The sequence below is a fragment of the Sarcophilus harrisii genome, chromosome 4 (assembly GCF_902635505.1).
Source record: "Sarcophilus harrisii chromosome 4, mSarHar1.11, whole genome shotgun sequence".
Taxonomy (NCBI): Eukaryota; Metazoa; Chordata; class Mammalia; order Dasyuromorphia; family Dasyuridae; genus Sarcophilus; species Sarcophilus harrisii.
In genome coordinates, this window is record NC_045429.1 from 280,652,693 (window position 1) to 280,668,380 (window position 15,688).

The following is a 15,688-nucleotide window of genomic DNA, read 5'->3' on the forward strand; positions in this document are numbered from 1 at the left end:
TATATCCTGTAAATAAAAGGCTATTAAATTAAAAAAAAAAAAAAGAATCATAGCATTAATATGATCAACTCTCAGGAGTATTTAATTTCTTAGGTATTATTCTTAATTAGATTTAAAGTATTGTTGACAGAACTGAGTTTCTAAGGCACAAAGAAAAATGGTAAGTAATAGTAAAAAAATTTTAATGTCTTCAAATTCTACTAAGTTATGTGATGTGAATTATTTATTTCACCAAAGTGTGAGAGGTATCACATCAAACCATTTTGTTCATTTTGGAAAAATTGAACTTTTCATTATTGTGCTGCTAAAACAGAAAAAACTGAATAATTTTCCTTTTTTTCTTAATTTGTCCTTGGTAGCCATATTAAGGAGCTCTTCCCCTCTAATTTGTTCCCTTCTACAATGAATAAATAAAATTTTAGAGACTTGAACTTTGCAGAAAAGAGAGTCAATATCACTCTTCTATTCAACTTTACTTCCCTCTTTTTTTTAATCTTGACCTTATAGTTCAGTATTTTAACTCTGTTCTATATTCTTGAATCCTTTTTCCTCTTTGTTCATCCCTAGCCAAATATGAGCATTAGATTACTCCCGTTGTCTGACACTTGCATTCCTACTTAATGTGCTTCTAAAAGGAGATCAAGAAAGGGACACAGCTATGCTGAATTGGGTACACTATAAATTCATGTTATCCATCTTCAATTGGGCCTTAAATGTGTATATAACAAGGCAGTATTCCCCAGTTGATTGCCCACTCCCTCATAAAACCTGTTTTCAGACCTTTTTTTCTTTTTCAAACTTCCCACAATGCCATCTCTTGCCTTTTACTGAGGAAAATTCAACTTGAATGCCTTGTTGTCCTTATCTTTGTCTCAAAATCCCAGATGATAATGTACTTTGTCCTCTTCTGTCCTACTCTTAACAATGTGACCCTTCTTGTCAGTACTATATGCCCAAGTACATATGGGTTCAAATCCTACATCTCAAATTAGTTGATTGACCCTGGGCAAATCACTGTATCCATTCTGAATCTTAGTTAAGATACCTCTAATTGTTAGGGGAATTTTTTTTTTCTTGTATTATGCTTAAATTTGATACTTTTGGGGTTTTTGCTTTTGTTTTTTTAATGTGTTTTCTGCCCACTGGAGCCAAACAGAATAATTCTGCTACTTTAAGATGAGAGTATTTCAAATATTTGCAGATAGTTATTGTGTCATCTTTTAATTTTTTCTAGATTGAGTACCTCTAATTCCTTCGGTGAGTCCTTGATTTTGAGGCTCTTCGACATTCTGATCATCCTCTTTTGGACATACCTGAGCTTATCAGTGTCTTCCCTAAAATCTAGTGCCTGAATTAGTATTGAAAAATGTGTGGTTGTAGTGCCCCAGATAATAAGCAAAGTAAAGTGATATGATGAGAGCCAAAACGGCTAACACACTCTTTAGGATGTATTTACTAGACATATTGTCTAGACAAGAGGAAATAGGACTTAATTCTTATACTTGTAACGTTTTTCATTTCACATATTTCAACCAATTATGAAAATTTGGATCCTCTAGAGTACTAGCTATCCCTCTTAAGCTACATGCCATCTTCAGATCAGTTAAGTCAGTATATATGTCTCTAGTATTTTAAGACTGAAGAAGGATCAGTAGGCCCCCCCCCCCCCCCCATTCAAGATCTCTTAATTCTCTGGTTCCACTTATTCAGCTCCTTCTGAATTCAATATATTTAATTATATATACTATCATCTAATCCATATTTTTCACAAAGATGACCTTTATCTAAGAGGACGGTGTGCTTAGGGTTTCCCTCCTATGTGAGTTTCTCTTAAGAGTTTAATTTTTGTTTCCTCCGTCTGTTCATCCTAATTGGTCAGAATCAGACCTAGATTCAGTCTCTTCAAAAAGATAGTGATCAATAAAACATCCTTAAAAGCTCTTGCTAGTGTTGTACTTTGTCACACTATTGTGTGACAAATGAAGTGGTAACAGTGACAAAAATGTCATTGAACATTGGAGTAGCAACAATAAAAAGTCTATGAAAACATAATTAAATTTGACTGAGCCCAGTGCCGCTAATAGGGAATGCTGAATTGTGGCTGGGAGGCAGCTATCTTAGCTCACATTCCCTAATGTTATTGCATTACAGTGTCCTTGGATGTCATTGGAAGCTGATGCATACTGTGCAGTTCAAGCTCTAACCCTGAAGCCCTTTGATGTAAAACATGCCAAATGATTTTTGCCATTAACAACTAAGAAATATGTTCGTTGTATGGGTACCACAAATTGCTACTATGCTTACCTGTCAAACAATCCATCTAATGGTCATATTGAGTTGTACTGTATGGGTATCTGTAAATGGTCCTTAGATTGAAGTTAGATATTTTTATTTCCTGACATATTCCATACGATCTCAACTCTCACTTTAAAACTGAAGTTTTGCGATAGCAAATGTGGTCAAAGGACTGTGCAAATGAACATTCTGAACTTAGACATCAGAGTGGACATTGCCTTCTCCAGTTTTCTTTATTCATCACTATCACACTTCAATATGATTTCTCTTAACATTTTCAGTTAGAAAATTGTAGCTACCTTTTAGTATTCATGTGAAACAAATCATACTGACCATGATTGACAATTAAATTCTTATTCCTATAAATATCCCATGTTTTAGAATGTTTTGGTTTTAGTTTTAGGCCTCTGAAATCACTATTAGGCATTGCATCATTCACAGTTCTGTTGTTTTCCTTTACATATAGTGGTTCTCATATATAATCATCTTGTTCTGCTTACTTAACTGTTAAATATTTCTTACAGTACAGTAAAACTTTCACCTCATTCAGTGAACACCCACTGTTTCCCACAAAAGTTCTTTCTCTGTCAGCACAGGAAGTGCTGTTACAAGTTTTCTTTCTGTTTATAATCTCTTTGATATATATATATGTGTATATATATATATATATGTCAATGTATGTATGTATGTATGTATATGTATATGCCTAGTAGTGATATTGCTGAATCAAGGAATTTGCGTAGTTCAGTGATTTTGGGGGTACAGTTCAAATTCTTTCCAGAAGAGTTGGACCAGAGTGATACTTCTATCAACAATATATTAATATGTCTGTCTTGCCACAGCCCTACATTTACCATTCTTGTTCTTTGTTTTATCTTTTTTCTGTAGGAGTTGAAACTTTTGTTTGCATTTTCTTTTTAGTGAATTGGTGCATTCTTTCATGATTATTTTTTTTTTTTTTGTATTCTAAAAAATACACCCTTTTTCATATGTATAAATGGTGTGGGGAAGCACAAGGCATTTGGGGTTAAGTGACTTGAGCTAGTAATTGTTAAATGTCTTATGTTGGATTTGAGCTCAGGTTCTCCTGAATCCAAGGTTGGTGCTTTATCCACTGAGCCATCTAGCTGCCTTAGTTTGTCTTTTTCTACACTTATCTATTGGAGAGTGACTCTTGTTCTTGTTTATTTGTATTAATTACTTTTATACTTAAGTTATCAGACCTTTATCAGGCATTTGCTACAAAGATTTTTCCCATTTCACTGTTTCCATTCTAATTCCAACTAAATTTTGATATTTTATGGGAAATCTTTTTTTAGTCACAGTTGTCTATTAATCATTAAGGATCACCTGTCCTTATTTTTGTTTGTTTAAGAATTCTTCCGCTAGTCGTGGTTGTCTAAGATACTATCTATCTTTTAATTTTTTGGTGATGTGTTACATTTAAATCTTGTTATTGTTTAGAGCTTATTGTAGCATATGGTGTGGAATTTCCTTAGAGACCTGTCAGGATATATCTCCAATTTTCTGTCTTTGGGCTAGATGTTTGTGTTTTGAGATTATGAAAAAGTAGGCTTCCATGGCTGATTACTTCTACTATATCTCACTTGCATAGCCTGTTAACTTTATAGGTTTGCTTTGTTTTCAAAATAATATCAGATGAGAATTGCCTTGGGTACTAAGAGTTTAAGGGACTTGTGCAAGATGTATTCAAGGTAGGACTTGAACTTAGGGCTTTGTGATTCTAAGGCCAATTCTGTCTACCCTGCCACTCTGCCTTTCAGGATTAGTGATTCTTGATTTGTAGAAAACTTTTGGGATCTGATAAGTTCCTCCTTTTTCTCCCCCATCCCATCCCTTCTACTTTCTATTTTATCCATTTATATATTTTTCCTTTTCCTTTTTTTCTTTTGTAATCACTAGCTAGTATTTTTGTAATACTTTTAGGTTTGCAATTCACTTTCCAAATATCTTCAGATAAATTTTTCTATTTTTTTCTAAATGTATGAAGTAATTTCTCGGCACTTCTATGTGGTACTAAAGCTACAAATCATTTGTCATAATAGCACTGTTGTTTGTTATTGTCAGCCCAACACCTTCAGCCCTTCTAATATTCTAGGCTGTTTCAGTATGATGGGAAAATAAAAAAAATAAAGGAGACAAGCTAGCTAGTGAAGAGTGGTATAGCATGTTAAAATAATTGCTTTTCTGTGATAACATCACTTTCAACAAATCAAGGTTATGGGCAAATAATTTCTTTGGAAATGGACAGAATCATGATTTGAATATGAATGACCGTCTTGGAATAAAATCTTGTATTCACAAAATGATGTCAGAGTTTAGGGATGAAGTTTCAAGACTCTATCACTAATACATGCATAAAATGGTTTCAGAATTTTGGGATCAAATCACAAACTTTATTTTTCTCCTCAAATTTTAATGTAAGGTGTTGTTTTTGAGAATTTAGACTAATTTCTCCCTTTTCCCAATGGTTGCCTTTTCTCCAAATACCTCAATATCTTAATTTTCAGTGATGTTATCCTTATTCTCTTGAGAGATAGTTTATAAATACTCTTCAAAAGTATAACATCTTTTACTGTTGACTGATTTCTTTAACCTGTCAGAACATGAAAATGGCCTTTCTTCTATTTCTGGGGCACAAATTTCTTTTGATGGCATAACAATTGGATGCCTCCAACAAATTATTTTACTGCTTGTACTGTTTGTTAAGTCCTAGAACCAAGGCAGAAGATAAAATGATCTTTATATGGTCCAGATTGATGGAATGCTTAATAAATGAGTCACATCATGACTTTTTGTACCCAAAGTCATCTATCATTTTACTATTGATTTAGTACAGTTTGGAATGAAGAGTAAAAGAAGAGTTCATGAAGAGTTCATCTCTAATATGAAAAATATCCTTATTACTCATATCTTCTTATATCCATGCTTATAACAGTTGTTGAAGATTAGGGAATTATTCTAGATGGTTATTAGAAAATGCATAGAGTTGATTCAAGAAGTCTTAAAAAAAAAAAAACCCTACAGGAAACTATTGATCATTTGCTTTGAATACTAATCCATGCTTCTTGACTGACTGCCCAGCAGGGCCACTTCAGGTCTCACCTAAGCAGTGTTGCTGGGTTATCTGCTTTGATCTTATTTACATCTTAGGGAACTGGGAAGAGTATGTTCTAAAAGAACAATGTGAATTAATTAACTGAGGTTGTAGTTATCATGGCCAACCAAGAAATTTTCTTACAGAGCTGTCTACCAGCGCCACTCATCTACTCCCCCAAAAAACTCTTTTAATGACAATGACAGGCAAAAGGAAAGAAGAGTTTAAAAGCCATTGGGATATAACTTAAGGATTTAGTCTGAAAAAAGTAGAGCTCTGAATACCTGGAACGATAATGGGAAAATAGAGAAGAGCATTGGGCACCCACATAAATCAGACTTTTCCCTGAACTGCTAACCATTGGGGCAACATGCACAAAATAGATGAAACAAATTTTACTTACAAATAAAACTGAGAATTTTTTTCTGATTGGTTTCTTTTGAGCTTATCCTTTCATTTTACCACTACGGTCTCTTTCCTCTTTAATATTTACTATATCTACAACCTTTATTGTTAACACTGTGTCAGGTTCTGTTAATAGAGCTGGACTCCTCAGGTGCCAGAGGAGATTGCAGAAAGCACTTTATTTACAAGTTCTTTGGCCAGTTAGGAAGAGAATATAAAAATTTTGCTAATATTTCCCTGCATCAGTATGCTTGATTCTGTAATGAAATCCCTACTGATCATTTTTTCCAAACAGCCCTGTCAAACTCAAAAGGCTGTTCTTTCCCAAATTATTTCTCTCACTATTAATACCCCCCAATAAGATGGGGAGGAATCAGTGCTAATCTATATGAGAGAAAGGGCTCTGAAACTTACTAAATACATAAGATTACATTTAGCTCCAATCTGTGCCTTTCTGCTATAGCTGCTAAAGTTCTCCCAAAAAATGTTTCTCCTAAATACATTGCTGTAATTGTTCTCTGAAGTTCTTAAAAAATGACATACATAGAATGATTCCCTTAACAATAATCAAATGGTGGAATACAGTTTTACCAAGTATCATACTACATACCAGTAGCCTACTACATACCAGATACTTTCACAAGTTTCTTCTTTTCATCAAGTCTGTCTTTTTATTGTTTAGTTTTCCCTGTGTCTAGTTGATCTTTCAGTAAGGACAGTTAAGTAGCATAATTGGTTCTTATTGAGAATAGTTGTGTAATGGAGTCTCTTAGCACACCTCTCAGTAGAGAAGCAGAAGTAGCTATCCTGTGCTATGGACTGAGGGTGGGCAAGGGAGAAGAATGGTAGCTATTCTTGGTCCTGAGTCTAGATATGCTTACAGGGACAGCAATTGTGATATGGATATGGGAAGCATTCAGCTGAAAAAGTACCTTGAGAGTTAAAGAAGCTGTCTGGGTTCTGGCCTCTTAGAACCTTTAGGAAATGGTATCTTAGATCTCCAATCACATACCACTCTTCACAAGTATTTTTACTTCATAATCTCAACAGCCTTCCTTCACCTCCTGAGACAAGGATTGAATAAATTGAAACTTCAGGTATATACCACTCCCTTTTCTTATCAAATTATTCCTCATTTCCTGATTTCTTTGTGTTCCCTTTTTCATCTTGAATAGTTCTCAAAAAATCTCTGATCAACATGGATTTTTTCCCCCATTTCACCTCAGTTGCAATATTTATACTGACAAATATTAGTAGTTTGAAGTTAATTTCCAGAACTAAGGTTGACTCACGATCGGGGAGTAGAGGGGAGGGGAAGTGCTAGCATTATCTGAGTTCCGACAAGTCTGTAATCCAGCTGAACTGCTGGATTAACTAAAAGAGGAGGCATATAGGAGAAAAAAGAACAGCTTCTCATCTTTTTAGCTTCCTACCTTCCTTTTTGCATTCTTTCATTTCACCAAACCTAGAAAAATGTGCTGATTTTCCATCTTCTTCCTGCTGCCTCATTGCAATATCAAGAAACCTGTTTCTCTGATCTCTCCTAGAAGAATTCCAAATTGTTAGGAGATTCCAAATTTCCACCCTTAATATATCTAATATATATAATTCCAGGTGGTAATAGTTTGCAAGCCATTTATTTGATATTTGAATTACGTCAATATACATAAGATACATTTTAAAATATAATATAATGTACTTTTTTAATATTCTCCATTGATAAGTTTTTATTGAACAAATTTGAATGATTAGTGATTCTAATATGGTTAAAGCTAGATTTTGCATTCATTTTTTTAATAGCTTCTGGAATGGAGCTAAATGTATTATTAATGTAAACAAGACAAGACCTTTTTGTTAGTTTTACCCAGTAGTAATAACTATTTCTCCTCCTCAAATGCCTCTTGAAAAGAGTGCTCTGCATTTGTAGTTGAAAACTAAACTTCCTTTTTTCCTTCTTTTAAACAGACTTTATCCTTCCAGCCTCCAGCCTTACTCTGGAATTTTACTTCCCTCTGGTAGGGATTGTTGAAGAAAGGAAAATTTGATTCATCTGTTAATTCCTTTTTCCAAGATAACATGTCCAGCACTCCAGCCCTTCCTAAATATTGTCAGATCTAAGACCAAAATCAGGGCCCTCATGTTTTGTATATTGAGCACATCTACAACTTGGGAAGCCCTCTCCAGGGATAAAGCATCAGGGTGGAACCTAAAAGACTCTACCCCGTGACTCACAGATCTGAGACTACCTCCTAATTACCAGGTGAGACAGTCAACCCACTAATAAAAATTGTTGGACATGTTATCTTAGAGAAAAGGAGTTAGTGGGGGAGTCATTATTTTCTTTTGGGGAATCACTGCATGGCACTTTCTGACTACACATTCATGTTGCTTGCAACATGCTATGTTTGCCTTCTAAGCAGTATCAGACTTCCCTTTTTCTACATGTATACTATCCCATGTGGCTTCTGCATGTTAATTTCTGGTCCTGGATGCTTAATAAATGAGTCACATCATGACTTTTTGTACCCAAAGTTTTTGGTTTTAAATTTTCAAGTAAAATTTTTCATGTTGCCATCTGGATCAGTTTTTCCTTAAGAAAATATTGGCTGAGAAAGGATAAAGAAGCTAGATTGCTTAGATTTTGGGAGTCAGATGTATTGAATTTTATACTTGGCATTGCCAGTACCTGCCACTACTACATAATGAACAGTTTAGTCATCTTTTGCTTCAGGTATCCTATTTGTAAAAAATGTTACTCTCACTGACATTGTTATAAGAATGGATGAAATAAAAAAGAAATAATGTAGTATGATTTAACAAAGGAAATGTATATTAATTTTCAAAAGTAATAACCCTGAGTAAAGGCAGTTCAGTATTTTTATTAAACTGAAAGTAAGAAACTAAACCCAACAATACTAGTGAAATCCCATTCATTTGGCTTATAATTTTTATGATATTTTTAGATTTTGGCTTTGCTTGTAGAAAAATCAATCTTATATTGTATTTTTTGTTTCTGTAGTGATTAGTAAAGGCAGTCATGGCAAATGGCTTTAAAGTAGAACATATTAATGTAGGAAATTAAAAAGTTTCTTTACCCTATAGACTTAAAGAAGTCATTAATTTTCTGTCTAGCCGGGTTCAGTGTAGTTCCTCATGGAGGTTACAAGGGCAAGACTGACATCTTGAAGTCCTTTCCAACACTAAAATTGTTTGTAAAGTATTTCTAGTGCTGACAGGTACTTTGCTTTTTCTGGTAAGTCAGTTTTTTAAAAATGATTGGTTTGGTATTGAATTGGTGGCCTAGAACCCAAAGATATGTATGGGATGCAGTTTTTTTTTTTTAAACTAGGAAATGGGGAATTTGCTGCCTGGAGGTTATATGCTGAAATATGAAATCATTTCAGGAACTAAAACTGTGACACGCTAATTATTGAATATCTAGAGGGAATATATAGTGGGTAAAAATTGGTGGATTTTTTTATTTTTTTAAAGCAAAAACTCTTAATTCTGGGAAACAGCGACCTGCCTCATGAAAATTAGAATGACTTTAGCATCCAAAATGAGCAGCAGTACATAACAAAGATTCTTATCCAAAAGGGGAAGCTCATAAAGCCGTCTAATGGTAATTTACTCCTTGTATTTGCGTTGAATAACGTGTTAGCGCTAACAGAGTTCTTGCTCTTTCTTCATCCATTTTACCAAGATACAGGTTTGTGAAAGGAGATCTTTTTTGGATTTGGTTTTTTTTTTTAAGCATTTGCAGGATTTTCCAGAAAAAGTGCTTAGAACTGTTCCAAATAGAATTAAGCAACACAGTTTTCTCCTCCTCTTGTCTCCTCTCTTCTCTCGTCTTCTCTTCTCTTTCCCCCTCTTTTCTTTGATGCTTTAATATGCTGCTATCCTTTTTTCTTAGGCCTTTGAATTAGCCACGGGAGACTATCTGTTTGAACCTCATTCAGGAGAAGAGTACACTCGGGATGAAGGTGAGTCTCTCTTTGAAGCTCAATATTCAGTGATTTTTAGTTATTTTTTAGAGTTTGTAAACATCATTGGTGATAAAAATCAGATCATTTCAAAAGCAAAAAGGTGTTTTTAAGCCCCCCTACAACTGAAGTGAGTAGTGATTATAGCCAGGGTTAGGTATCCTTATGTTTATTGTAGATCCCAGAATAGATAAGAACACAGAAAAGGATTATTCATTTAAAAAGATTTTTTTTAGGTCTTAATAAAGGTTAGGAGGAGAAGGGGGGAACTGAGAAAATTAGGTTAGACTGAGAGTTATAAATTGCCAGGTAGAGGCAGGTAGGTGGCACAGTGGATAGAGCACCAGTTCTGAAGTCAAGAAGACCTGGGTTCAAATGTGATCTCAGACACTTAACACTTCTAGCTGTGTGACCCTGGGCAAGTCACCCCAATTGCCTTGGCAAAAAATAAATAAATGAATGAAATAAATTGCCAGGTTGCTTCTTTTTGGACTCCTGTTGATCTCATGTTCCTCTTTCTCTTTCTATAAAATTTTTGCCCAAATTGAATTTCAGCTTAGGAATAGCACAGTTTTAATCTTTTGCTCTATCATCTTTATTTTAGTGGCATCTTGTATAATTCTGAGAAAACATAAGATCTCCATGCAGAAGTTGTTTTTTTTTTTTAATTATCCAAGTATCATGTACAGTTTTGGGTGGGGGTTTTTTGTTATCTTTTTTTTTTTTTTTTTTTTTTTTTTTGGATGAGGCAATAGGGATTAAGTTACTTGCCCAGGGTCACATAGCTAGGAAGTGTTAAGTGTCTGAGGCCAGATCTGAACACAGGTCCTCCTGACTTCAGAGCTGGTGCTCTACATACTGCACCACCTGGCTACTCATCATGTGCAGTTTTTAGTCTCCATTAATGTCCTACTTCATCTCCTCATGTCATAGAAGTGACCTTAGATTATTAAAGGCCCTGCTAATGCAGCAAATGCTCTGGTAGGTCCTACCAAATTGAACGATATAGTTTTGCCTTGCGCAAGCCTTGTTGAATTTAGAGAGGTTCCACAAATCCTGGAGACTGTATTAAGGCAGGGAGACTTCAATCTACATTAGTTCAAAACTCACCTGTATGAGTAAAATTACATCCTTGATGTTATGAGCATGTGATATGTATATATCACTGAATTTCTGTTGACACCCCAAAAGTCTTGAGTAGTGAACACCACTAACTCCAAAATCTTTCCCAACATTTGTTCATGAGCATATGTCACTTATTTCTTAGTATAATCACTATGTCCCAAATATTTCATAATCTGCTTTATTTCATTTCATTCCCTTATGTATCAGCATAGTCTGAGATTTTCCTTTTTTAAATAGGTACATAGTAAGGCCCCTCATTGCTCTAATATTCTATTCTTTCACATTATATATTGTCATATACTCTATGAAGTGTCAAACATTATTAGTTTGTCATGAAAGGATATTAACAGTTCATTCTCCCAAATGTAAAAAAGAATCTCCTTCTTCTGAATCAATCTCTTGCTTTTCTCATGCTGTTCATCTGGGGCCCAAAAAATGTCCAAGTTGATGCCATAGCCAAGTTTTCAGATCTAGTAAGATAGGATAGAGGCCAATTAGATATACTTTATGTATGTAAACTTCAAAAACTTCCCTGGGATATAATTATAGAGTCATCCTCTGGGATGTTCCCATCCTTCATCCTGATACATGATGAATATTTGTTCATCTAAAAGCCATGTACTACACACCCACTGCCGTAGAACAGCTTTTTTTCAGGAAAGAGATTTCCCCCCCCTTCATTTCCCAGTTATTTCTATAAAGAAATACTGATAATTCTGGTACATTTGAATCTTTTCTCTTTACTGGGTGGTTAAAACTTTGGGTTGACTAAAACCTGCCCCAGAATTTAAATGATTATTTTTTTTAATGCAATTCATTTAGCAACAGCCCTAGCTAGATGTTGGGGCATTCATTATTCAATCCTAAAATATGTATATCTGACTATTTCTTGTTACCTCCTAACCTTAACTTTTTTTTTTAAGTGACTTGCCCAGGGTCACATAGCTAGGAAGCATCTGAGACCAGATTTGCACTCGGGTCCTCCTGACTTCAAGGCTGATACTCTCTCCATTATGTAATCTAGCAGCCCCATTAACCTTGAATTTTTGAGGTTATATTTTCATGATCTTGCCTGAGTTCATATTTTTGAAATTGAGGTATTTTGCTGTGAAGGATCCCATAGTTGTCCAAAGGCAGATTCTTCCTCCCTTGAAGGGGATCACATCAAGTTGACACTAGTCTCTTTCACAACTAGATAGGAAAACAGTTTGCTACACAAACTGGTATATTAGGTATGTAGGGATATTAAAATCTTTTGGGGATAAAGAGAAACGAGAAGTTTGGGAGATATCTTGTTTCCAAATTTACAAGACCTTATAAATTTCAGGAAGATAAAAAGATGAATAAATGGTTGGATAGATGTAGATGTAGATATAGATATAGACTTATCTAAAGGAAAGGTTAATCCTATCAATAACAAGTAAGTTAGAAAAAGTATGTTTAATTTAAAGGTGAAAACAACTTAGAGGTAAAATGGCCCATATGATATGTCCCAGCTAGGACCCCGTCCACAACATTTTCAGTAGCAAAACAGTGGTTCAGGCATTGGCTCAAAAGCTCTTGCTATTCCATGGTACTTTTTGCTTGGGTATAAAATTATTTTATTTCTTTCTAATCTCTGTTTACCTGGAAGGAGACAGAAATTCCTTGTTGGAATTTTAGTTTTCTCTACTTTGACTGCACAGAGTCCTGTAGAGTATTTTAACTTGTCCTGGGAGGGAGAAAGTTAATTTTTTTCCTGCCTTGCCTAAGAATAGGAAGTTTCCCAAAATTTCCTCCATGATATTGAGCCAGCTAATTTCCAGATAAATGTGTAACCACTGTTAAAGTGGCCCTGGGTATCAGGTGCTGCATGTTTGGTCCCCTTTTGGTCCCTGCTCCCCAGCCTATGTTCTGTAACTAACTCTCCACAGTCCTTGAAAAAGTGATTCTAGAGTAAAACTCATTCTCAGCTTGCCCTTGATGCTGTTCTTCTTGCCCTTCTGTTTTAGACCACATTGCGCATATTATAGAGCTGATAGGCAGAATACCAAGACGCTTTGCCCTCAGTGGGAAATATTCACAGGACTTCTTCAATCGCAGAGGTAGTATTGAATCGTGTTAGTTTCCATGCAGGCGTCAGGGACGTACAGCTGCGGGAAGCAGAGCATTCACACCCAGGTGTCATACTAGCCGCCAGCCAGGGAGCCTTGCATGGGTACCTGGCTGTGTGTGGCTCTCGAGACTCTCCATCAGCTGGATTGAGTCCTTCCCTTACATTGAGAGATGAAAGTGAGCATTAGAAGCTCTGCCAAGCATAGAGGTGTGCATGCTGCTCTTTCCACCATTCTCCAGAGCTGCATCTGCTGCTCGGCAGCAAGCGGGTCAGCCTTAGCCCTGTTATGGATGTTTTTTTCTTTCCTCTTTAAAATGTTTGGAACACACAGATCACATTGCATTGATCATAGAACTGCTGGGGAAGGTGCCTCGCAAGCTCATTGTGGCGGGAAAATATTCCAAGGAGTTTTTCACCAAAAAAGGTAAAAGACACGTGAATTGTTTAACCCCTGACATTAGGGGAAATGTTTTAGTAAAACCCAAGAGGTAAGTGTTGCCCCCCCCTCCCCCAGGAAATCATGGGGTCAAAGGAGCAACTTTGTCGCTCTCTTGTCTAATCTCTATTTATTAGGAGAAAATGCCAGTAAAAAGGACTGTGCTTGTACCCAGCATGTTTGTTAGGTGTGAGGACACCTAACAGATACTGTGCTGGTATTCACAGAGCCTTCACTGTGACTTCTGCCTGTGGTTTAAGAGCATCCCATATCAGGTGATCTGTAGCAAGTCAATTAAATTGGGAGTAGTATGAAGTGCCCTGTCAGTCAGGGTAAAGTGACTTGTTCAGGGTCATGCAGCTATTGAGTGTCAAGTGTCACTTGACATGCCCAGATTCTCCTGGTTTCCAGGCTAAGGCTCCATTTAATTACCTCAATCAATGAAAAATTGTTCTCTTTGGGCTTCAGGCTCATAAAACCTTCAAGTTCCCTCTGAATTCCAGATCCTCAAACCTCTGATCTTAAGCTTCAAGTTTGGGGAGTTAATTTATCAGAAAAAATAATGGAAATACTTTTTTTCCTCTTTCAGGAGAGAGAGAATAATTTGTGTATAACTTATTGGTAACTTGAAGGTAATGAATATTGTCAGGGTCACCTCTCATTTATACTGAGAAAAGGACCAGGTTGGAGGCGAAGGGACAAGTAGGGGAAATGCAGTCAAAAAGTATATGATGTAAAAATTTGGAAATTTGTTTTGAATAGTGTAAGGGTGTGTGTGTGGGGGGGTGTGTGATTTAGAAATTTACTTTAAACACAAAAAACCCAACAATTATAAAATCTGTCCTCAAAGGAATATATAAATTACCTATACTGTCCTCTGATTTCTTCCTATATCTGCCTCCATCGTTGAGAATAAATATCCCTTAAGATTAAAGCAGAGTAGGGACAGTATTGATCTAGATCTGATGCTCATTCATGTGTTTACCATTGAAAAGCTGAAGGACTTGGAACTAGTCACTTTTCTCTCTGGCCATCACTTTCCTCATCTGTAAAATGTTCAGGGTGAAGGAGGACAAGTCTGTAAGTTTTGTTCCCTCTCTAAAATGGAGGCCTCTTTTGAGCTTTAATGGGCTTTCAGAGGTTTTCCTTGATTCATGCAAAAATCCATGTAAAATAGTAAATACACAAAACTTGACAAAGCAAATAATTGAGACCACTTACTCAGAGAAGGAGAGATTGTCATCAAATCAAGTTGGTAAATTATATTATTGTGGGACAATAAAGTTGGAAACAAGAATGGAAGAAGCCCTTTTCAGTCCCACCTCTGCAAAGGGTTTGAGATTAGGAATGATATATTATTAATATCAGGCCAGAATTTCAGAGTTGGAATAGACCTCCAGGCCATCTGATTCAATTTATACCTGAAAACTAATCTGGTGTCAGGAAAACTGAGTTAAAATCTCACCTCAGATACTTAAATAGTTGTGTGATCCTAGACAAGCCACTTAAACTTTGTCTGCCTAACCTTCCCAAACAATGAAACAGGAATAATAATAGCACCTATGTCACCTGGGTTGTTGTGAAGAACAAATGAGATATTTGTAAATTGCTTAGCACAATGATAAGGATATAGTGGATGCTGTATGAATGCTTGTTCCTTCCTCTCCCTTCAAAATTTGCCTATAAATGTGTTCCTCTAGTCCTTGCCTTAAAGAAAAAATCCCATTATCTTCAAAGCAGCCATTTTTACTTGGAAAAGCTTTAATTGTTAGAAAAATTTTCCTTACTGAAAGCCTAAATTTTTCAACTTTTACCTATTGCTTTTGGTTCTGCCCTCTGGTATCAGACTGATAATTAATTAACTCTTTCATTTGACAGCCTTTGAGATATTTGAAGATTGCTACTGTGTTTCTCCCTTCTTTCTCTCCCTCTCCTAATCTTCTTTGCTTCTGGTAAAATAACATTTCCCTAAGCTGGCCTTCATAAGGCTTGATATTTGAGCTATCTTACCATCTTGGGTGCTCTCCATTTATTTACATCCTTATTCAAATATATTGCTTGGGATTGAAGGAGGGAGGCACTTTTGGAGTTTTCTGAGTAAGGAAGAATATAGTTAAGATTTTAAGATTTAAACCTCCTTATTTCTAGAAGTAATGTTTATATCAGTCCAGAACAAAAAACACATTAATTTTTTTAGGTGTCGTGCTGACTTACTGATAGAAGGAAAACAA

General features: G+C 35.6%; 1 protein-coding gene across 5 annotated transcripts in view; it reads left to right on the plus strand.

Moving 5' to 3' along the window:
* The window catches only part of SRPK1 (SRSF protein kinase 1), a 78,718-nt gene that overhangs the window by 59,833 nt on the left and 3,197 nt on the right, over positions 1–15,688 (plus strand). For 2 of the 5 annotated variants that reach the window (XM_031964991.1, XM_031964990.1), the window contains exons 14-16: positions 9,732–9,801; positions 12,918–13,010; positions 13,353–13,445. In XM_031964991.1, the coding sequence (XP_031820851.1) occupies positions 9,732–9,801; positions 12,918–13,010; positions 13,353–13,445 (256 nt within the window). The remainder of the gene's footprint in view (positions 1–9,731; positions 9,802–12,917; positions 13,011–13,352; positions 13,446–15,688) is intronic. The other 3 variants (XM_023502934.2, XM_012548997.3, XM_031964992.1) reach the window with 2 other exon arrangements.